At 60.8% G+C, this 22,253-nt stretch overlaps 4 protein-coding genes across 10 annotated transcripts in view; 2 read left to right on the forward strand and 2 right to left on the reverse strand.

Moving 5' to 3' along the window:
• The window catches only part of LSP1 (lymphocyte specific protein 1), a 39,247-nt gene extending 25,003 nt beyond the window's left edge, over nt 1-14,244 (forward strand). For 5 of the 7 annotated variants that reach the window (XM_050757916.1, XM_050757915.1, XM_050757918.1 and 2 more), the window contains exons 2-11: nt 2,218-2,355; nt 3,525-3,689; nt 5,459-5,600; nt 5,979-6,071; nt 6,328-6,371; nt 6,544-6,625; nt 8,784-8,918; nt 9,288-9,365; nt 9,519-9,621; nt 13,755-14,244. In XM_050757916.1, the coding sequence (XP_050613873.1) occupies nt 2,218-2,355; nt 3,525-3,689; nt 5,459-5,600; nt 5,979-6,071; nt 6,328-6,371; nt 6,544-6,625; nt 8,784-8,918; nt 9,288-9,365; nt 9,519-9,608 (967 nt within the window). In that variant the 3' untranslated portion in view covers nt 9,609-9,621; nt 13,755-14,244. The remainder of the gene's footprint in view (nt 1-2,217; nt 2,356-3,524; nt 3,690-5,458; nt 5,601-5,978; nt 6,072-6,327; nt 6,372-6,543; nt 6,626-8,783; nt 8,919-9,287; nt 9,366-9,518; nt 9,622-13,754) is intronic. The other 2 variants (XM_050757921.1, XM_050757920.1) reach the window with 1 other exon arrangement.
• Nucleotides 1-22,253, reverse strand: part of CTSD (cathepsin D) — a 261,837-nt gene that overhangs the window by 124,328 nt on the left and 115,256 nt on the right. The gene's annotated exons all lie outside the window — the stretch shown is intronic.
• The window catches only part of MRPL23 (mitochondrial ribosomal protein L23), a 75,967-nt gene continuing 56,889 nt past the window's right edge, over nt 3,176-22,253 (forward strand). Inside the window, exon 1 of the mRNA XM_050757986.1 lies at nt 3,176-3,179. The gene's annotated coding sequence lies outside the window, so the exon portion shown is untranslated. The remainder of the gene's footprint in view (nt 3,180-22,253) is intronic.
• PRR33 (proline rich 33) lies at nt 10,139-17,558 on the reverse strand. The gene is made up of 2 exons (XM_050757892.1): nt 17,489-17,558; nt 10,139-12,608 (listed from the first exon to the last, which is right to left on the reverse strand). The coding sequence occupies exon 2, from the start codon at nt 12,597-12,599 to the stop codon at nt 11,184-11,186; it is 1,416 nt and encodes a 471-aa protein (XP_050613849.1). The 5' UTR covers nt 12,600-12,608; nt 17,489-17,558; the 3' UTR covers nt 10,139-11,183.

A 22,253-nucleotide genomic window follows, 5' to 3' on the forward strand; every position in this document is an offset into this window, starting at 1 on the left:
CAGGGCCTTTGTGGGGCCGTTGGGGCCCGGACTCATTGCCCATAGGGGTGCACCCGAGGAAACGTGTGCACACGAGTATCTGGGGTCTCTGCACCAGTGTGGGCTTTTAAGCTCTCCTCTCCCCTACGGCTTGGTGGAGGGGGTCTATGGAGCTGGAGTGAGGGCCCTGGACCCATCGGAAGCCCAGGTCCAAGGAGGAGCTGGGGCTCCATCTCATGCCCCAGGCCCAGGGGCACACACCCCAGCTGAACCCTTGCTCACATGGAGGGGCTGGGACATGGGAACACGGAGAGCAACATGGCCAGGCTTCCCCTCCATGGAACCCCTCCACCTCCTCAACACTCTGCCCCAGTTCTGCACCACCCTCCGTTTGGAGGGGCTGGGGCGTGAGTGAGCATGAGGGCCCCTGCGCCCCAGGCTCTGCCTCCCCAGGTGGAACGAGGCCCAGCAGCCCCCAGCCATGCGGAGGCCGGCAGAAGCGGGAAGCTGGGCCTCATCTGCCCGGATGATGGGAGCCAGGTGTGGGGAATTAAGTGGCTTCCTCGGGGGCCAGGAGTTGAAGGCATTTCTGAGGAGCAGGACAGGCAGGCGGATTCGGGGGCGTAGGGGGCGGGGTGCACAGGCGGCTGGGTTTGCGTGGCTGGAGTCCCCTGTGGCTTCGGTGGGGGGAGTGGGCCTTGAACTCGGGCCTGTGGAAGGGCCTGGCTTTTGTCTGAGAGGCTTAGGGGAGACCTAGGAGAGATTAGATCATGTGCTGGCAGGGCTGTCTGGCCAGGGGACTGGGGCCTGGTAGGGATCAGGCTGCAGGGTCAGGCAGCGGACACTGGCCGGGAAGAACTGAGACCCCAGCGGCAAGACCCCAGCCCTGCTCCCCGTTCTGGCCTGGGCGCCCTCCCTGGGTCTGGGATAATAAGCCCTGTAGGAGTGTAGAGACCCTGGACCCCCGACTCAGGCTCTAGGAGGGCGATGGGAGGCAGGACCACGACAGCTGAGGCCGAGGTGTCTGCAGGACCCGGACTGTCTGAGAGGTGCCGGGCCGGGGCTCTGATAACCGGGTCCAGGCCAGCCTGTGTCTACCTCTGTCCCCCAGTGGGGCATGTGGGACCCCGAGAAGCCATGGTTTCAGTCTCTGAGAGCAGAAGCATTCCCTTACCTCAGTTTCACCATTTTTGAAATGGCTCAAATGACCGGGCGAGGTGGCCCATCCCTGTAATCCCAACACTTTGGGAGGCCGAGGTGGGCGGATCACCAGAGGTCGGGAGTTCGGGACCAGCCTAACCAACATGGAGAAACCCGGTCTCTACTAAAAAATACAAAATTAGCCGGGTGTGGTGGTGCACGCCTGTAATCCCAGCTGCTCAGGAGGCTGAGGCAGGAGAATTGCTTGAACCCGGGACGCGGAGGTTGCCGTGAGCCGAGATCGTGCCATTGCACTCCAGCCTGGGCAACAAGAGCGAAACGCTGAAACAAACAAACAAAAGAAACAGCTCAGAGAGACTCTGCAGAGGGCTCTGAAATAAGGATGGGGTGGGGTTGGGTGAGCCGACCCTGTAAGGTGCCCCCAGCTATGGGGTTAGGCCCAGGCAGGAGCCCACCGGTCTGCTGGGCTTCTGTTAGCAGGGCTGGTGGTGGGACAGGAGGTGTCCTGCCTGGACATGTGCGGGGCCTCCTTTCCTCAGCCTTGGACCTCATGTGGGGCCCCCTTTCCCCAATACACCCTGCGTTTGGGGTGCAGGAGGGAGCACCCGCAGGTAGGGTGGAGGTGCCACCTGGCGACGCACTGTGGCCAGTCTCCCTGGACTCCAGTATCTTCTTCCTGGGCCCTCCAGGGTCACCTGGGTCTAGGTCCTGGCTCTACCTAGGGAGGGAGGTGGGCTGGGAGAGGGGGACAGAGGAGCTTTTGTCATGTCCTTGAGTTTCTTCAGGCTTGAATGGGCCTTGGAGTCCCACCTTCATCCCCACAGGGCACAGGGGTGCCCAGATCCTCACAAGGCCCTGGGACCCTCGCCTGGGTCAGAGGGCACCTCATGACCACGTGGGCAGCCTCTATTTAAAGATGGACAAGGTGAGGCCTGAGGGCCAGCCTGGGACTGCCCTCGTGGACCAGGGCTGCCCACACTGTGTGGCCCAGCAAGGCCCTGCATAGAGAGGAGGAGTGGGTGCAAAACCGCGCCGGTCTCGGCTGTGGCGTGACTGTCCCTCTGTGTCCCCCACCAGGCCCACTGCTCAGTGGAGCGTGGAAGACGAGGAGGAGGCCACCCGCGACCCATGCCGGCAGGAGAGAGACCGGCAGCTTCAGGCCCAGGATGTGGACGGAGGCAGCCATGTCCCCGAGCGGCCGGAGCACGAGATGCTGTGAGCAACCCCCACCGCATGCCCGGCCTCTGACCCCTGTCCGTGCACCCTGGGGCCTGAGCTGAGGGGGAGGTCAAGGGCCTGGGCTTGGGGGTCCCAGTGCAGCACGAGAACAAGGAAGAGCCCCCAGAAGCAAGCATGGGAGGGGGCGAGTACTCCTGGGGTGAGGGGGGCTGCAGCCCTGGGTGAGGGTCTGCTAATGCCTGGCTGCCTCCTGGACGTTGACCCAGGCTCTGTGCTCGTGAGCTGGGCCTTGCTTGTACTGCCTCTGACCCCAGCCACGCAGCCAGCCCCTGGGCCCCCAACCAGACTCCCCCGCCAATGACTCACAGAGCCACGTCCAACTTGGCGGCCAGGCTGGCTTGCTTCCTCCTTGGGCCCAGGAGGCCTCCGCGGCTGGGCTGGGCTGTTTTTCCAATAATGCTCCCCTTCCTCCTGGCCTCTTTTGTTCCATTTTCTCCGAGTCAGCAGCCTTGGGTAGAGTGGGGTTCAGCGGTCACCACGGTCAGGCCCTCGGCCACCCCCGCCAAGAGCCCTAGCTCTCCAGGAGCTCACCCTGCCACATAGGCGCTTAGGAGGAGCCTGGGGATCAGGGCAGCCCTTGGGGAGCCCCAGGATGATAGGGGAGGCATAGCCCTGCCCTAGGGAGCCCCAGACTGATGGGGGGGCCCAGCCCTGCCCTAGGGAGTCCCAGAGTGATGGGGGAGGCCCAGCCCTGCCCCAGGGAGTCCCAGAGTGATGGGGGGGCCCAGCCCTGCCCTAGGGAGTCCCAGAGTGATGGGGGGGCCCAGCCCTGCCCCAGGGAGTCCCAGAGTGATGGGGGGGCCCAGCCCTGCCCTCAGGGAACCCCAAACTGATGGGAGAAGCATAGTCCTGCCCTCAGGTAGCCCCAGACTGATGGAGGAGGCACAACCCTGCCAAGCCTCAAGGAGTCCTGAACTGATGGAGGAAGCACAGTTGTCAGGCTGCCCCAGACTGATGGGGGAGGCACAGCCCTACCCTCAGGGATTCTCTAAGCACAGGAGACACAGCCCAGAGCCAGCTCTGTGGCAGACAGGGTCTCCCACACTTGGAGCCCAGGGCCTGAGCAGGTGCCATGAGGTGAGTGTGGGCCCCGAGCAGAGGAGGCAGCAGCCGCCCAGTCCTAAGCTCCCCCCTGCTACCCTCAGCCTCAGCCTGAAGCCCTCGGAGGCCCCTGAACTGGATGAGGACGAGGGCTTTGGCGACTGGTCCCAGAGGCCAGAGCAGCGGCAGGAGCATGAGGGGGTCCAGGGCGCCTCGGACAGCAGAGAACCCCCCCGGTGCAGGAGTCCTGAGGGGGAGCAAGAGGACAAGTGAGTGAGGGCCCCGAGGGTGGGCAGTGGGCAGAGCGGGGCTCCCGCCGGGCCTCGAGGGTGGGCGCTGGGCAGAGCAGGGCACAGCAGGCTCCCTGATTCAGGCCCTCAGCCTGTGCCTGAGCAGCCACCCCATCCTCCCCTTTCCAAGCCGCCCCTGAAATGCCCCCATGGCCAGGAAAGGGGGAGAAAGGAGGGGAGGGAGGAAGAGGGCGAGACAGCATGGTGGCCGGCAAAGGGCCGCGAGGAAACCTCATTCTGGGGCTCTCCAGGGCCCCTGGGCCCCATCCAGGCAGCTGCGGGGCCAAGCCGAGTGCTGCCACATCAGCACACAGCTGCGGCCGCTTCCGTAATGGAGGCTGAGAGCCGCCGCCGCCCCTTCCTCCCTCGGGGCTGGCTGATCTCCATTCCCACGGAGGGGAGCAGGTATTTCCAGATGTGCATGCCGGAGAGTGGGGTGGGAGGACACACTTTCCAGATGTGTGGATGTGTGTGCCGGCCTCAACCCCAGCGGGCCCAACGGGGGCTGCGTGCAAGCCCCACCTCACTACCCCTGCCCAGCCTGCTCGGGGTCCTTGCTGCTCTCAGATACTTGCGGCCACGATGGGGCCGGCCCCACCCGCTCTGCAGGGCCCGGGCCATCTAGGACCCCAGCCCTGCTCAGGACCCCCTTGCCTTGAGTGGGACCAGAGCCCGTGGCTGGGCTGACAGTTCTCCCTGGTCGGGGTCCTTCCTGCCCCCTCTGAAGTCCTAAACCAGCCTGGAGCTCTCGGGACCAGTGTTGCTGAGCGACACTGCCTTGTCCTCCTATAACCAGGGCACCGGTCGTGGTCTGGCACAGTGCTCGCTGCCCCCTCCCCAGGCCTCAGTCTCCCCCTACATGCTTGGGAGTCAGCGGCCCTGCATTTCTGAGCCGGGGCAGCGCCCTTCTCCCTGGCCTCGGGCCTAGGCGGGCCAGGCTGCTCCCAACAGCAGGGGGCGCTTTGACTCTTCCGTGAAACCCAGCTCGAGAAGCCGCCCTACCCCCTGCACCTGCCAGGCTGCACAGACTGGCTGCTGAACGGGCCCTCTGTGTGGCTGCTGCTGGCTCAGACCCCTGCCCACCTTGGGCGGGTGGGTCTGGGTCTTGGCTGGCACGCACACCCAGGGGCCTGAAATCATGGAAAATTCGAGAATTTCCCATCTTCTCCTCCAGGTTCAGTCCTGCTCAAATGCAGAGCCGCTGGAAGCTGCCAGCTGGCTGGCCTCCCCTCCCCCGCAGCCGGCAGCCCCTTGGCCCTGCTACTCAGTGGCCTGGCCCCTGCCCCTGCCTAGCCCTCCAAATGACCCAGCCTCCAGTCCCCCACACACCCCAGGGCCCCCACAGGGAGCCGAGCAGGAGTGGTGGTCCCGGCAGCCTGGCCCCCTGGGCACCTCACCAGACCAACTGGGTGGGCGGGCAGCTGCCAAGCTGAGGCCCAGCCAGGAAGCTGGGGTTGAACCCAGCCTCAGTGCCTGGGGGCCCCTCCGTCTGTAGAGCCCCGCCTGGGGGGGGACTGGGCAGTTCCCCAAGGGCCTCAGGCCCTGACACAGGGACCCAAGCAGAATGCGCCGGCTCTGAGGCCGCTGGACCTTCTTTCCCAATGGGCTTGGGTCTCAGATCCCTTGGCACTCAATTAGCCTGACTACCTGCATTTTACAGATGGGGAAACTGAGGCTTGGAAAAAGGAAGGGGTCAACCAAGCAATCCAATGGCCCTAGAACGGCTTTGCCTCCCTTTCCACCCACAGGCCCGGCCTGCATGCTGGTGAAAAGGAGGACGGTGATGAAGTCCACCTGGAGGAGTTGAGTCTGAGCAAGGAGGAGCCAGAGCCAGAGGACACTGTCCAGGACAACCTGGGGGCCGCAGGGGCTGAGGAGGAGCAGGAGGAGGTGATGGCTCCACCTCAGAGGGTCTGACTGCACCCCCACCCCAGGGATGAGCCTGCCTTTGCTGTCTGCACCACTCTGTGGGCCCTGTGGGTCTAGCCCAAAGTGGGTCAGCACCCCACATCCCTAGACCTTGCAGCCCCTTCTGGGCCCATATTCTCAGAGAGGGTGAGGCTCGGTGATCCTCTTGCAAGATCCGGAGACATTTCCCCAGATTCCTCAGTCCCTCCCCACCAGCTCTAGAACGGGAGCATGTCAGGGCCACAGAGAACCTGGGGCTCAGGGAGGAACAGCATTTGTTCCCACAGGTGCTGGGCAGGGCAGGAGGGATACCAGCAGAGGGTCACCTGGGATGTCTGTTTTGTCTTGTTTCTTTTCTAGCACCAGAAATGTCAGCAGCCCAGGACACCCAGCCCCTTGATCTTGGAGGGGACCATTGAACACAGCTCACCTCCCCTGAGCCCCACCACCAAAGTAGGTCAAGCTGCAAAGCCTGCCATCTTCTCCCCTCTCCCGAACTCATACCCAAAAGGCCAGTCCCACATGCCAGCCACAGGAAGACCAGGCCCAGGCCCGGCTTTTGTCTGCTATCCCCCGCATTTCCTGATGCTCAGCAAAGCCCCGTGATATAAGGGTTGGGGGTTGGATTAGTGGATGGAGTAGTTGTGGGGATGGAGGGTGGGCTTTACCTCAGCTGCTGCAGGCCTGTGTTTCTCTCCACCCTCTGCAGCTCATCGACAGGACCGAGTCCCTAAACCGCTCCATAGAGAAGAGGTCTGCCTGTCTATCTGCTTTCTGGGCTCAGATCTTAGGTTTCCCCAAGAGGGGGTTGAAGGGAGTCACAGGGTGGAGATCTGGAGACCGAGGGGCGCTCTGGGGGAGGCTTGGGCAGGTTGGGAGAAGCCTTGTGGGAGACATGGGGCCTGACACATCTTCTACCCTCCAGTAACAGTGTGAAGAAGTCCCAACCAGACTTGCCCATCTCCAAGATTGACCAGCGGCTGGAACAATACACCCAGGCCATCGAGGTATGATCTGGCTTCCGTCTGCTGCCAGGTCCCTCCTCCATCCTGGCACCATTCCTTCATTCAACCAACGCCCTTCCATCCAATCAATGCCCCCTTATTCAACCAACACCCTATCCAACCAATGCTTCTCCATCCAGTCAGTGCCCCACTACCCAATCAGTGCCCCTCCATCTAATCAATGTCCCTCCATGTAACCTATGCCCCTCCGTTCAATCAATGCTATTCCATCCAACCAAAAATCTCCCATCCTATCAATGCTCCTGCATCCAGTTAATGTTCCTTTATACAACCAATATGCCTGCAACCAATACTCCTCCAATTATTCAGTGTTTCTCTATTCAATCAATGCCCCCATCAGAACAATACTGCACCATCCAATCAATGCCCTTTCATGCTATCAGTGCTCTTCTCTCCAGCCAATACTCCTCCAGTCAATCAACCAGTACTCCTTAATCCAATCAATGACCCTCCATCCAATCAAGATTCCTGCATCCATCCAATACTACTACACCCAATCAATGCCCCTCCCATCCAATCAATTCTTCTCCATCCATCAATGCTTCTCCATCTGACCAATACCCTCCATCCAACCAATACTTGTCTATCCAATTAATGGCTCACCATGTAACCGATGCCAATCCCACATGCCAGCCCCTCCATTCAATCAGTATCTCTCCATCCAGTCATTGCTCCTTCATTCAACCAATACTCCTCCATCCAATCAATGTCCCTTCATCCAACCAATATTCCTTCATCCAACCAATATTCCTTCATCCACCAACTCCTTTCAATACAACTAATACACCTTCATCCAATCAGTACCCCTATTCGTTCAGTGCTCCTCCATTCAATCAATTCCCCTCCATCCAACCAATGTTCCTCCAGCCAACCAAAACAACTTCATCCAATCAATGCCCCTCCATCCAATAATGCCTTGCATCCAATCAATGGCCTTCTATCCTATCAATTTCCCTCTAACCAACCAAAATAGTTTCACCCAATCAATGCCTCTGCTTCCAATCAATGCCCTTCTATTCAACCAGTACTTCTTTATTTAATCAGGACATCTCCATCTAACCAGTATCCTTCCATCGAACCAATACCCCTCTCCTAAATCAGTGCTCCTTCATCCACCCAGGGCCCCTCCATCCACCCAGTACTCACTTATCCAACAAACACTCCTTTATCTTGCCAGTATTCCTCCATCCAGTCAGTGCTCTTCTGTGCAACGAATGCCCCTCCATCCACACATTACTCCTTCACCCAATCAATGCCCTTCTATTCAACCGGTACTTCCGATTTCAACTAATTCCCCTTCAACCAACCAATACTCCTCCATCCAACCAGTACTCCTCCATGCAATCAATGTTCCTCTACCCAACCAACATCCTTCTATCAAACCAATATTCCTCCATCCAATTAATCCCTCTCCATCCAACAAGTACCCCTCCATCCTATCAATGCTCCTGTATCCTACCAATATTCCTCCATCCAACCAGTACTTCCCCATCCAATCAATACTCCTTCATTCATTCAGTGCTCCTCCATCCAGTCAATACCTTTCCATTGTACCGGTGCCCCTCCATCCAACCGATACTCCTTCATCCAATCAATGTCGTTGCATGCGATCAATGCCCCTTCATTGAACCAATATGGCTCTGTCCAACCAATACTACTCCATTCAATCAATGCCCCTCCATCTAACAAATACTCCCTCATATAATCAGTACCCCTCCATCCAATCAATATTCCTTCATCTATCAACACCTTTTTGTACAACCAATACTCCTCCATCTAATCAATGCTCCTCCATCCAACCAATACTCTGCAATTTAACCACTGTGCTTCCATCCATTCAATGTCCCTCCATCCATTCCATGGTCCCCCAGCCCTACCCCATGAGCAGCATGGAGGCAGACCCACATCTGTCCTGTGCGCCATCATCTCCCTGATGCTCTTCAGGACCGGGAGATGTCTCACAATTGCATTGAATGTAGGAAGGCACATGTTTTCAGTGATTCCCCACTCTAGGGCTGCATTGGGAAAGCACTCCCAGGGAAAATACGAACACAAAGCAAGGGGTTGCCCAGTGTGACCCTCTGATGTGACCACGGTGGCTGTTCACTAAGGTAATCCTGATGCTTTGCCTCCTCTGCAGACCGCTGGCCGGACCCCCAAGCTAGCCCGCCAGGCCTCCATAGAGCTGCCCAGCATGGCCGTGGCCAGTACCAAGAGTCGGTGGGAGACGGGTGAGGTACAGGCTCAGTCTGCCACCAAGACTCCGTCCTGCAAGGTAAGGTCCCCTCCAGGGGCAAGGCTAGGCTGCAGAGCCAGCACCTGGGAGTTTAGCAGCAGGCCAGTTTTCTTTGTTAAGGCAAGCGTGGGACTGTCCAGCGTGAATGTGGGTAGACAGAACACTGAGGCACTGCAGTAGGGTTGGGTTCACCCTTGCTGGTGTAGAAGGCTGTGTTGTTTGAGTGGAGGTGGATGGCACCTTTATCCCTTTCCCTGCCACTTCCACTGGGATCACACAGAAAAAGGTAGGTAGGCAGGTCCCAGGCCCCCTGACCAGGTAAGGCAAGGCAAGAGAGAAGGGCCCAGGGCTTCTACTCCCCGAGATCCAGGGGTCTGCACTTGTGACATATCCTTCTGCTGCCCCCAGGATATTGTGGCTGGAGACATGAGCAAGAAAAGCCTCTGGGAGCAGAAGGGAGGCTCCAAGACCTCATCAACAATTAAGGTAGAGCCTTAATGTGGTTGGTGCAGGAAGGGTGGGTGCAGCAGGGGAGGGCAAAGAGGGACTGTCCTCTGTGCATCTGTGAGGGCTTCCCACAGGTAGAGGCATCATCTTTCTGCTGCTCTCACCTTCGCTCTTGGTCTCCTTCCCCAACAGAGCACCCCATCTGGGAAGAGGTATAAGTTTGTGGCCACCGGGCATGGGAAGTATGAGAAGGTGCTTGTGGAAGGGGGCCCGGCGCCCTAGGCCTCCTGTCTCGGTGAGTCCCCGGCAACCAGCAACCCGTAGAGTGGGACGAGGTGCACGCACGTGCACTGTGCTGGGAACTTGGCAGCCTGGAGGGGGCCTGGAGCCCTGTTACATGCTGCAAGGGTGGACCCCGAGTTGGCCAGAACCCAGACCATCTCAGTCTCTCAGCCCTGCACAGATGCTGCCTCCCTCATCTGACACCAGATTCAAACTCTCTGTTCACTTCACTGGAGACAGCCCGGCTCAGCCACTGCTCCACTAGGGAAGCTCAAGGCTCCCATCTGGGACTCCCCAAAAGCCCCAGCAGGGCTCATGAGGGAAGTGAGGGGCAGCCTGGCCACCACAGGGCTAGCATTGAAGAAAGCAGGTGGCATGGAGCCCAGGTTCCCTGACCATCTGTATGCTGGTGGTCCATAGAGGGGCGGGAACTTAGGTCCTACTCCCTGTCCCAGCCGAGAGTCATTCAGAGGTCCTGATGCCCTCCCCATCCCATGCTGCAGACAGAGCAGTGCCACTCCTGCCATGGTTAGACACACATTTATTGGTGACCTGGACCCCAGGCTCCATTTCCAGCACCCATCACACCCCAGGGTGGGGCAACTGTCCTCCTACCATCTTCCCTGCCAAACCCTGACTCTCAAGCAGCTGTGGCAGAGGCTTTTTCTGGCACCTCTGTGTCCCTCTCCTGTGGTTGGTGACCCCTGCCAGAGCCTGGCTGACTGCCAACTGGGCGCCTTCACTCTCCCTGCCGGGGTCACAGCCCCTTCTCGGTCCCACTTGGCCAGGCTGTTCCCACAGGGTTGGGACTGAGGGCTCCCTCCTCATCCAGCGGTCAGAGCCTGGGCGTGGCCAATGCTGAGACCCTCGCTGTCCCACCAGTGAACCCCTCGAGTTCTGCCCCCTCAGGCTGTCAGCCCCGGTAGGGTACGCAGAGGGGGGCAGTGAGAGGGGTCACGCTGGGCCCTCCTCTACCCCCTGATAAGCCCCTCCCTGCCTGCCCCTGAGCACTTGTATTGGTGCCAAGTCTCACGCTGGCTGAGGCTCCCCCTGCACCCTAGTCCCAGGGTCTGGCTCTGCCATCAGGAAGAGCACGCAGCAAAACTGCTGACTGCTCCTGAGGCCGATGGCCAAGCCAGCCTGACTGCACCCATGCCTCAGCAAGCAGAGATCTGCCCCCAAACCTTTGACAGCAAAAGGGAGGAACAACGCGAGGCCCAGGCCCCTGAGCAGCCTGGCCTAGGTCAATAGGTGCGGTCCTCCGCCATTTTCCCTAAAGTTTTCATCCCAAGGCCCCCATCCCACATCCCAACGCAGACCCCTTCTCTGTTCCCCTCACACCACTGCAGCCCAGGGGCTCCAGCTTGTCCTCTCTGCCCTTTCCACCTGACCACCTTCCTGACACCCAGACTTCCCTCAGCACCCCGTGTGCCCTTCCCAGGCTGCCCTGCACCCCATGCCCCTTGGGCCCTGGTGCATCTTCATGCAGTAACTATGGGCCCCCAGCTAGAACCTCAGCCCCCTCTTCTGTCCACCTCATGGTTCTGGGCCCTGGGGGCCGTTCCGGCCACTTCACTAGAGCCTCCAGCCAGTCGCTGTGCGGTTGAAGTTCTTGGGCTGAGGGTTCAGCTCCAGGATGGAGCAGACTGTGGGAGGGGGCCGGGTGGCCTCCTGCAGCTTCCGGGCGTTGAAACGAGGCCGGTACAGGAAGGGCAGGCGGGTGAGGCCGGCTGGGGTGCGCTCCCCACCGCTGGGCCCCGTCAGGCGCCCTCGGGCCTCCACCACCGACATGCGGTACAGCACAGCATCCCACATCCTGGAGGCCCGGGAGGCGGGGACCCGGGGCACGGCAGGGGTGGGCGCCTCCTGCTCTGTGGGGGCGGGCATCTCCGGCTCCAGGCTCTGCCGCGGCCCTGGGCACGTAGGCTCCGGGGCCTCCTCCAGCAGCTGCTTCTTGAGCCGCGTCCAGCCACTGAGCCGGGGCTTGGGTGCAACTTTGGGGACAGGGCATGGGTGAGGGCCTGATGGTGGGGTAGGGGATGAGGCCCAGGCGGGGCTGGACACTCGCTCGGCCTCAGCAGCAGGGCCAGCCATGGGGGGCTCCTCCAGTTGCTCTCTGCCAGGGCCCACGGGGGTCAGGTTGTGCGGTGAGGACTCCAGCGAGTGGCAGGTCGGGGCTATGGGCACCACGACCCTGGCACTAGCCTCTCTGGGCACCGAGGCATGGAAGCTGGGTGGCGGCCGTGGTACAGGGGGCTCCTCAGGCCGGGGACTGGCAGCCTGGGCTGTGGTGGGTAGTGGGCGGATGTGAGCCACTGGGACCAGGGGCTGGGCCCTGGGGAGACGTGGGGTGGCATCTCCGTCCTGGCTGTTGGATCCCCCTTCTGGGGCTGTCCTGGGGGGCTCAGGGGTCCCGTCGTGTGGGGATGGTGCCAGCTGGATGTGCACCTGGGTGATGTGGGTGCCCCCAGCCACAGGGGCTGAGACAGGGACGAAGCCACTGGGGGGCCGGGCAGGTTCTGGGGCCGGGGCTACAACCTGGGGCCCCGTGGCCTTGTGAGCAGCTAGAATCCTGCGCTGGGTGAGGCCGACAGGCAACGTGAACTTCTGCAGGGGTGACGCCGAGTGGTAGATGACGGGGGTGTGCGGGGAGCGGGGTAGGGCAGCCACTGTGCGGGGAGCCTCAGTGGGGCGTGGGGCTTCAGGAAGGCGTGGGGCTTCGGCGGGGTGCGGGCCCTCAGCAGCGTGTGGGGCTGTGACCTCCTGGTCGTGGCTGGCCTCACTCACGGGGGACAGGGAGGTGCGGAAGGCCCCGGGTGGGGCGAGGTGCGCGGCCCCCATCATCTTCTTCCGGGCTGCCTTCCTCAGGAGCTTCTGCAGACGCAGGTTGTCCTTTCCTGGCTTGGGCAGCACGGGCGGTGGGGGTCCAGGGGCTCCCTGGAGGCTCGGACCACTCACCTCGGGTGCCATCGACGCGGCTGAGATGAGCATGGCTGTGTCCTAGGGTGGGAGGGACAGTAGTCAGACCAGCCCTCCTCCCCACCGAGGTGGGAGGCCTGTGCCTCCTGTGATCCAGGGAGGACCTGGGGCCAGGGCTGTGGGGGCCTGAGTATTCGGCTTCCTAAACACCCAGAACCTGCCGGGGCCGTCCTGAGCTCGACTGTGCCTTGGGGACTTTGGGGTGGCCCGACCATCACCCTTGTTTAGAAATGAGGCCACAGAGACCGAGTCCCTCCAGGGATGGGGCTAGAACCTGCCTCCAGGTCTCTGTCCTCCATGCCACCCCAGCACAAAGCAGGCCCCAAGTACACAGCCTGGGTCAGGCCACAGTGCCGTGTGGGCTGGGGTGGGAGACGTGGGTGAGCTCCAAGTGACAGGCATGCCCCTGGCCAGCTGCTGGCTGGGCCCACGGCTGGAAGAGCGTCTGCCCACAGACACGTGAGGGGCGCCCCGTTGTCGCCGGCCCGACCACAGGCGCGTCCGCTGCGAGCCAGCGGTGAGGGGTGGCGGCCAAGAGGCTCGGGAAAGCTGAGGCTGCATCATCAGAGGTAGATCGGCAGGAAGGTGGGAGCAGTTTTCGCTGAGCTATGCTAAATGGGATATTCCCGCAGACCTCCTGTCTGGGGTGGTCCGGCCAAGCCGCCCACCCTGGTTTCTGGGCACCACGTGTTTGAAAGGACATTGACAAATGGCATCTGGGCTGAGCCAGAGGCTGTCTGGTTTGGGGAAGGAGGAGTCCTGGGGGCTGCTACTGGTGGGGGCTGGCTCTGCCAAGGCAAGAACAGAGCTGCTGGAGGGGTGGAGGCGGAAGGAGCCTGCCCAGGACCTACTCTCAGCTGCCGGTCTCCTCTGGATGACAGGACGGCAGGAACCACGAGAACCCCGGTTCTAGCTCCCGGGGTGGGCAGGCTGCTTTCCCTCCACCTGGAGTCAGGTCTCCAGCCAGAGGTCCTGACCCAGGGCACAAGTGCTCACACTGGGAAGCAGGCCTCTGAGGCAGGACATCTTCTCCCATGGTGGAGTCGGAGTGTGGGCAGGGCAGGGAGGCCAGCAACGAGCAGGCTCTGTGGGCTTGCAGGAGGCAGGTCTGTGGCCCCTCCCTGGACCCTAGCCTAATGCCCCCTGCACCCCATGCCTATGTTCCAGCTTCCTGGGTCTGCAGGTCCAGACGGGCGACACCCTCCATGTACCCAGGGGAGATCCCAGCCAGACACCTGCACCCCCGCCCTGGCTAAGAAGTTGCTTCCTGTTGCCAGCATGACCTACCCTCGCCTCTTTGACGCCCCCCGCTGCCACCTCCTTTTGCTCCTGGACCCTTTAGCCTCTCTGCCCTTCCTCTCTCTGACCCCAACCACCCCCCGCCAGCTCTGCTTCTCACTACCTGGGGGAGGAAAGAAACTCCTGATCGTTGGCCAGAGGAACTTACCCCTGGAGAGGCCAAGTACCTTCTAGGAAGTTAGGAGGTTGAGGCACAGCCCTGTGCAGAGAGGGCGGGTCACCCCCCAGATCCAAGGGGAAACTGCAGGTCAAGGGCTGGTAACGGCCACGCAGGAAGCTTGATGCTGCATCCCACCCGCACTCTGCTTGCCACCCCCCACCCCGCCATTTTATATAATAAAGCTCCCTGTGTATTCTCGTGTGCTGGCTGTCTTGTACTCACTAAGGGGGCAGGGCTGGCCAGGATGGAAAGATTGGGCCAGTGGCCAGCCCATTCCCACACTGCACAGCATTCTGTGGCCTCTGGGTTCAGGCAGTCTGACCTGTCTCATGGCCTTTGCAGTGTAAGCCTCCAGGACGTAAGCTCTCTGGTGGCCTAAGTCAGAGCACACACAATGGGTGGGGTCCAGGCTTCCTTTTCCAGAATGTCCGTGATATCCCTACCCCCACCATGACTAGCCCAATATAAACTTCTGTGCCCTGACTGTGCACTCACTGAGGGCAAGATTCACCTCGGAGCCTCCCCCAACACCACCCAGGAGGTGCTCAGTGAAGGTTTGGTAAACAGTCAAATGGGTGGATGGGTGGGTGGATGGATGGATGGGTGGGTGGGTGGATGGATGGGTGGGTGGGTGGATGAATGGATAGATGAATAGACGAATGGGTGGATGCGTGGAGAGATAGGTGGGTGAATGGATGGGTAGGTGGGTGAGTGGATGAATGACTGGGTGGGCGAGTGGAGGGATGGGTGAGTGGATGAATAGGGGATGGATGAATGGATAGAGGGATGTATGGATGAGTGAATGGGTAAGCAGGTGGGTGGATGGATGGATTGATGGATGAATCAGTGGGTGAATAGGTGAGTGAATGGATGGGTGGGTGGGAGGATGGCTGGCTGACTGGCTGGCTGGCTGGCTGGCTGGATGGATGGATGGATGGGTTAGTGAATGGATAGGAGGATGGATAAATGGAGGGATGTCTGAGTGGATGGGTAGATGAGTGGATGGATGGATGAAAGGATGGCTGGATGAATGGACAGAGTGAGGGAGGGAGGAATGGAGGGAGGGATGAGTGATGGATGGGTAGGTGGCTGGGTGGATGGATGGATGGAAGGAAGGAGGGATAAATGAAGGGATAGGTATGTGGTTGGATGGATGGATAGGTGGATGCATTGGAGGGATTGATGAATGAAGGGATGGATGCATGGATGGGTAGATGGATGGACGGATGGATGAAGGGATGGATGAGTGGATGGACGGATGGATGGATAGGTGGATGGATGATGGAGGGATGGATGTGTGGGTGGGTAGATGAATGGATGGATGAAAGGATGGATGGATAGATAGGTGAGTGAGTGAGTGAATGGATACGTGGATGGATGAATGGAGGGATGGATGAGTAGATGGGTAGATGGGTGGGTGGATGGATGGGTGAAGAGATGGATGCCTGGAAGGACAGAGGGAGGGAAGGATGGATGGAAGAAGGGATGAATGAGTGGATGGGTAGGTGGGTGGGTGGATGGATGGATGAGTGGATGTATGGATGGATGGATGGAGGGAAGGAGGGATGGATGAAGGGTGGGTGGATGAAGGGATGGAGGGAGGGATGGATGGAGGGATAGATGGATGCATGAATGGGTAGATGGATGGATGAAGAGATGGATGGATCGATGGATGGATGGATGGATGGATAGATAGATATATGGGTGGATGAATGGATGGATAGACTAATGATGGATGGACAGATGGCGGGAGGGATGGAAGAAATGGAGGGATAAATGAGTGGATGGGTAGGTGATGTATGGGTGGATGAAGGGATGGACAGACAGAGGGATGGATGATGGAAGAGGAGGGAGGAAGGAAGGAAAGGAAGTAGTGAAAGTGAGAGTGAATGCATGGGAATGAATAGATGGGTGGACGAATGCACAACTGTGAAACAGCAGACAGCCTGGGGACATCCTCCCTCCTGTCCCTCCTCTCCCAGCTCCTGCACTGGGGCCTGACACTCAGCCCTGCAGCCCTCAGTGTCTGGGAAACCCCTTTGAGGAGCAGGCCCCCCAAACTCTGATGTTCTGGACTTCACTTTGCCATTCCCTTGGCTCCTCACAGCCACTATTTTCTGAAGGTTTCATGTCAAACCCTGCTTGTCTCATGAATACACACAGTTCAGAAAAGCAAAACCTCGACAGAGCCACCACCCACACAAGGGAGATGATGTGTCCCCATCCTTTCTCAGATGCCCCAGCCACTGAGAGAGCATCCAGGCCACCCTGCCCAGCTGGGGAACCACCCAGTGACAGCACTCCCTTCCTTTCCCACCCGATCTGGATGGGACGGTGACCAAAGGCAGCCGGCAGAGGCAGGCCCAAAGGCCGCAGCTGGGCACTCAGCACTGGGGTGCAGAGTGGACAGCACCAGGGGCAGGGGGTAGTTGGGATCAGCAGTGCTGAGGAGGCAGCCACTGCCCCCGCCGGCCCCCGACCAGCCCTGGCCTCTTGTCAGATCCTCCGCACCCCTCAGCTCAGCCTCGGGGACAAGGACCCAGGGCCTGTCCCTCTGAGCTCTGCCTAGCCTCAGCCCTGCTGTGTTTCTGGTGCAGCCTCCCCTCCATGGTTACAGCAACCCCATGCCTCTGCTTCTGGAAACCTGGAGGTCAGGCCATGCCCAGTGCAGACGTCAGGAGGCTTAAAAGGGCTGCAGCCTACGAGGCCCCTGGCCAGGGATGGCAGACGAAGCCCTTAACCTCTGTCCTCTCTGCCAGAGCAGCCACCTGACATCCTGTGACCCTTGCTACAGGCCCCTAGGCCAGCCCCACACAGAAGACGGCCATCATCTCTGCAGAATGAGTCAATTAATCTGCACAATCAGAAGCACTAGGCATGTGGGGAGGCAGCTACCTTGGGCTAGAGCAGCTCAGTCCCCAAGTGCTGTGTCAGCTGCTCCTGTCCTGGGCCTGGCAGTGTCTGAGCCCACAACTGGGCCAAGTGGCCTCAGGCTGAAACCAGTTTGGGCACTCAGGTCAGCTCAGGGCATGAGGAGAGGCTCAGGACCCTCTTGGTCTCCACAACTCCCAACCATGCGTACTGGGTGCTGGGACCTAGATTGAAGGACCCCGGCCACCATCTGGGGGTCACCCAGGCAGAGCTGAAGCCAAGACACTCGGGAGGTCATCCTCCCTCCCACAGCCTGCTCCCCACTCCCTGGGCTTGGCTCAGCTTTCACCAGTTTCAGAACCTTCCCCATCCCCCAACAACTGCCCTAGAGCCAAGGCCCCATGGTCCGTCCCATGGTCCGTCCTCAGACTCTTCCTGCATGGAAATGCGTCCCCAACCCAGGCTGGGCCTCCCTTGTGCCGTGCCCCCACCCAGGTCTATAGTGGCCCCTGCCCTGCTTCCTCTCTCAGACCACCCTGGTCAGGCCAGATGGCAGCAGGGCGCAGGTTACCTGGTGCAGACCCTCGAGGCCGCTGGTGCCTGCTCTGTGCAGTCCCTGCTACGCCTCAGGCCCAGCGCCCTAAGCGGGAGGTCGCCGATACCCAAAATAAAACCTGCCCTGTGCTTCTGACCTCAGCCGGCTGGGCGGAGAGTGCCTGCCAAAACCCGAGGAGCTGGGCGGGCAGCACCCTCCCCTGCTGGCCACCCGGGGCCAGTGCAGGGCCATGGCATGCCCACCTTCAGATGCGCCCCTCAGGACCCCTGGCTTGGGCGAGGACTTGGGTGGGCACAGGCTTCCCAGGCCTGCGGACTGAGCCATGTGTAACCACAATGGTGGGCTCAGGGCTCCGTTAGGGGAGCCGGCAGGGCCAGCCTGGAAAAGGAGGTTGGCCCCACCATGGGAGAGGACAGGGTGGGCCCGCCGACCTGCAGGAAGCCGCTCAGGTGCCTCTGAGGGAGCAGCTCTGCAGATGTCCCCAGTGGGCAAAAAGTTGGTCATGGATGTCCAGGGGCCAGGGTTGTACATGGCCCCCAAAGCCCTGCCCATCGCGGACATGGACGGGGAGGGGAAGGTGTGGAGTGCAGAGGAAGCCACGGACCCAAAGCAGGACAGGGACGTTCCCAGCAACTCCAGCTTCAAGAGCCTTCCCAGTGCCCGGCACTCAGGGGGGAGGCAGGCAGGGGACAGGCCCCGTCCTTTGAAATGGCAGCCTGGGGCCAGCCCGCCTTGTCGTGTGACCTTAGGCACACCCTGCCTGTCCTGGGCTCTGCGGCCTCATTCTTCCATGGAGGGCTGGAATGAGGTGCCAACCAAAGCCTTCCAGAAGGCCCCCGGCCCGGCCCCATGGCACTGTGAGCCCCTGCGCGTTGACCTGATGTCCCTGACTCTAAGCCTGGGGAGGACAGGGACCTCGTCTGCACCTCTCGGGACTCACCCCTGTCCTGGGCGCTGGCCAAGAAGGAACCAACCTGTGCCTAAACCGGAGAGTTCCACGGACACCACCGCCCACGCTCAGCCTGTGGGGTCTGAGGGGAGTAAGGGGGCCGGTCAGGGTGCCCGACTGCTCTCCCCCACCTGTTGCCTCAGTTTCCCTGATCCAAGAGGCAGGGCCATCCAAGCTGGTGGCCTCACTGGCCAGCATAGGGGTCATCAGAGGCCAGGAAGGGTGTCTGCTAGTCGGACGGTGCCACCTGGAGTCCTGAGGAAAGAAAACCAATCTCCACAAGCCACCATGAGCCTGTGGGAGACGCTGGCACAGATGGTAACAGCCACTGCGAGTGCCCAGGGTCCCGGGGCCCCGGGTGAGAGAGGGCCTAGAGGGAGGACCCAGACCCTCACCCAGCAAACTCCAGATATAGCTCCCTCCGATGGCACCAGCCCCAGGCGAGGTATGGCAGACTAGGACTGCAGCCAGCCTGGCCATGTCCCTCGCCCGCTTATTGTGTGGGCCCCAGTGGCGTCCACCTGGGGAAGCACAGCTGACCTCTAAGGGGGTCTCAGATGGGATGGGGGCCTGGCCTCAGTTTCATGGGGGGTCTCCCAGGCCTCAGGCTGCTTCCTCCCCTAGGCGAGACAGCAAAGGGCCTGGGGCATTGGGCTGGGTAGCGGGAGGGAACCCTGGCTGTGCAGACCCTTTTCCTGGACAAAGGTTTACTCCCACAGAACATCTCAGAAAGAAGGGGCAAGGAGATGGGAAACTTGGCAGCCCGGCTCTGGTGACCCCCACATCAATTTGGCCCAAAGAGAGCCTCGGCTTTGTGCCCCAGGGCCACCCAACACCTTCCTCCTCCCCTCCTCGGCCCATCCAGAATGTACCCGCTGCTGGAAGTAAAAATAGCAGCTGACACCTCCTGGAGGCGGAGGGAGGACCTTGCCTCCTTCTCCAAGCACGTCCTCTGCATCCTGGCCTCCTTCATCCTCCTCCTCTGGCTATTCCTATACTTGGTAAGGGGCCTGCACGGGCACAGCCCCCCCACCCCCCCGCTGACTCCACACACATCCCGGCCACCCAGCCACTGGCCAATGGGCTGCTGGGAAGATCAAATGTCACTATAACACGAGGGTGTGAGCCGGGCGCCAGTGCCTGCAGCCGGTCCTGTCCACAGGGAGCTCCAGCCCTTCTCACACTCAACCCGCAGGTGGGTATGGGCAGGAACGGCCACCCAGGGCTGGGGCCGATGGGGCCTCCTGCGTGCGGGTGGACAGCCCCTTGTTCCAGGGACACTCTGGGGTCCTGGGGCACCGAGGTCCCAGGCCCGTGTGGTGCCGAGCATCTCAACTTGAAGCATGGTGGCTCCAAGCCCCCAGGTGGCTGCTCCAGGGTCCGGAGAGTGTGGGATGCGGACACAGTGGTGTGATGGTCTCTGCATCGGGAGGACACGGAAGAAGGCAGAGTGTGGGAGGCCGGGAGGGGAGAAGTCGGGGCTTAGGGACGCCCAGTGCTAGGGAGTGGCCTGAAGGCAGGAGGCAGAGAGGCGCGGGGTGTGAGTGGCAGGGAAGAGGCCATGCAGGGGCGCTGCCAGGGCTTAGGTTGCCGGCTTGCAGCTGCCATGCAGACATTTGCCCGGGCCCATCCTGGCCTTGCCATGCTGCCCTCGCACCTGGGCCTCCAACACCGCCATTTTGTAGAGACAAAAACAAGGATAGGAGGGCAGGGGCTCATGTATGGTCAGCCCAGGATTGCGTCAGGGCAGGGACGTCTAAAGCCCTCAAAGTCTTGGGGGCTAGTGTCTGGAGGTGCAGGACAGAAGTGAACAGGGGCTGGACTGGGGCAGGACGGGGCATGAATGAGGAGCTGGGCTCCACGGCGTCCCCCTGGCTGGAGGCTGGAGGAGCTGGTGCTCCTAAGAGCCCCCACCCACCCTCCCTGCCCTGGACACGGTCCCCCTGACTTGTGCCGTCTGATCAGGCCTTGGGCGCCCCTCCTGAAGTCCATGGCGAACATGGGGCAAGGCATAGGTTGTTTGGCTGGACAGCAGGTCTGGGGGCATGGTCAGGACCACAGCAAGCAAGGGGCAGTGGTTCCTGCCTCCCCGCCCCACCCTGGCCCCGTCACCTCCGAAGGAGGGAAGGGTGACGTGTGTGCCTAAGGAACCTGACCGCATAGGTTATTTTCACGCAGCCCCTCTGAGGCAGGCACTAACTGGACACCTGCTTTGCTTCTCAGCTGTTGAAATGCCGTCCCTTGCCCCCAGCACACCCCTGCCACCAGCCCCTTCCCCAAAGAGGGGCGATGACACAGGCCATACTGCGGGGAACAGAACAGCCTTGTGTTGCTTCCAGGCGCTCAGCAGAAAACCAGATGCCTCAGTCTCCCCACTTCAAGAGTGGGCCTTTCCCACCTCATGTCGGTGGGCCTTGAGGTCACCCTGCCTGGGGGTGTCGGGGCACCCATGTGACTCTGGCCTGGGGGCACAGGAGGGAAATATGAGGAGCTGGGGAGGGCCTGGGTGCCCGAGGGTGAGGGGGCCGCTGCGGGCCAAGGAGGGCTGGGCTGTCACACCTGCCTCACCCACGTCTTGGGTTTCTGGGCAGAAATGTCTTGCCTATTTCTGGACACCTCAGCTGCCACTGGCTCCTTATAAATAACCCACCCCAGGCGAGGGCCACGCCGCCCCCATCTTGTGGCAGTCGACAGGTGTCAGCTCGGCCAGGGTCGGGGTGGGCACAGCAGGGCGGGGCCGGGCTCCGCTCCCTCCTTTCACTGACCCTCCTCCATACAGAGGGTGGCCCTAGAGGAGGCTGTGGGGTTTGGGGCCTGAAGCAGCGAGGAGGACAGCACGAGGGGTCGGTGGGCAGCCCAGGACTGGGTCACGCCAGGGGCCTGGGCAACACTGGCTGGTGGGGTTGAGGACGGAGGAGAGCCTGGCCCAGCCGTGGCAGTTACAAGAGGCTTCACTTGAGGGGCAGCAGAGTTCAGGAAGAGGTTCTGGGATAGGGAAAAGCGGCCCCCGTTGCCTGGAAGACAGCTATCTGCTGGATAATTTTGCATGGAGCTTAAGTTGCTCTGGGAAAATTAACATTCTTGACAAAGGGTTTGGAAAACGGTTCCCACCTCAGCAATGCAACGTAGATGCATTTTTAGCTGATGAACGTGTGTTTTTCTTATACAGCACTCTCAGGGGGGACCGTAACTATTGTCTTCAAGTGATCTGTACTGTGTTGTAATGAACTTTGTTTTCTAAAACCCTGGCCAACATGCCGGTGCAGCTGCTCAGAGCCTCCCCAGGCCTGGCCGCCCGGTGTGCATCGTGGCCAGCTCACAGAGAGATGGTCCCCAGCATGCTGGCCTGGAGCCACCACCGCACATGGACAGGGCAGCCAGTCCCAGGCATGGAGGGACAGATCCAGAGCACCCCCGGGGCTGAGGAAAGCGGCCACTGGGAGGGAAATGGGGGGCTTCTCAGTGGGCTCCTGCAGTCCAAGTATGCCTTGCACAGAGCCTGGCTCGGGGGGGTGCACGGGAAGCAGCCCAGACCCAACCCAATGTGCTCCGGAGCTCAGCCTCAGTGTCTTCAGGAGACAGGGGTGACAAGACGGAGCAGCTTCCCTACTCTGTGATCTTGGAGGAGGGGTCCTCAGAAGGATGTGGTGGGCACACCAGGGACTCCGAGCACCCCATAGGAAAACGGGCACAGAAGGGAGCTTTGGGCTCAAACAGGGAGGAGGGGTTCTCATGGGGAACGGTAGGCTGAGCAGATTACCCATCTTGGGGAGCCAGCCTCGGTCATCCAGGGGCTCGCAGGGAGACCCCGCCTACACCCACTGGGCAGAG

Source organism: Macaca thibetana, chromosome 14, assembly GCF_024542745.1.
Source record: "Macaca thibetana thibetana isolate TM-01 chromosome 14, ASM2454274v1, whole genome shotgun sequence".
Lineage (NCBI taxonomy): Eukaryota > Metazoa > Chordata > Mammalia > Primates > Cercopithecidae > Macaca > Macaca thibetana.

Excerpts from the sequence above, each read along its gene's own strand:
- PRR33 (XM_050757892.1), bottom strand. The coding sequence starts at position 12,599 with ATGCTCATCTCAGCCGCGTCGATGGCACCCGAGGTGAGTGGTCCGAGC.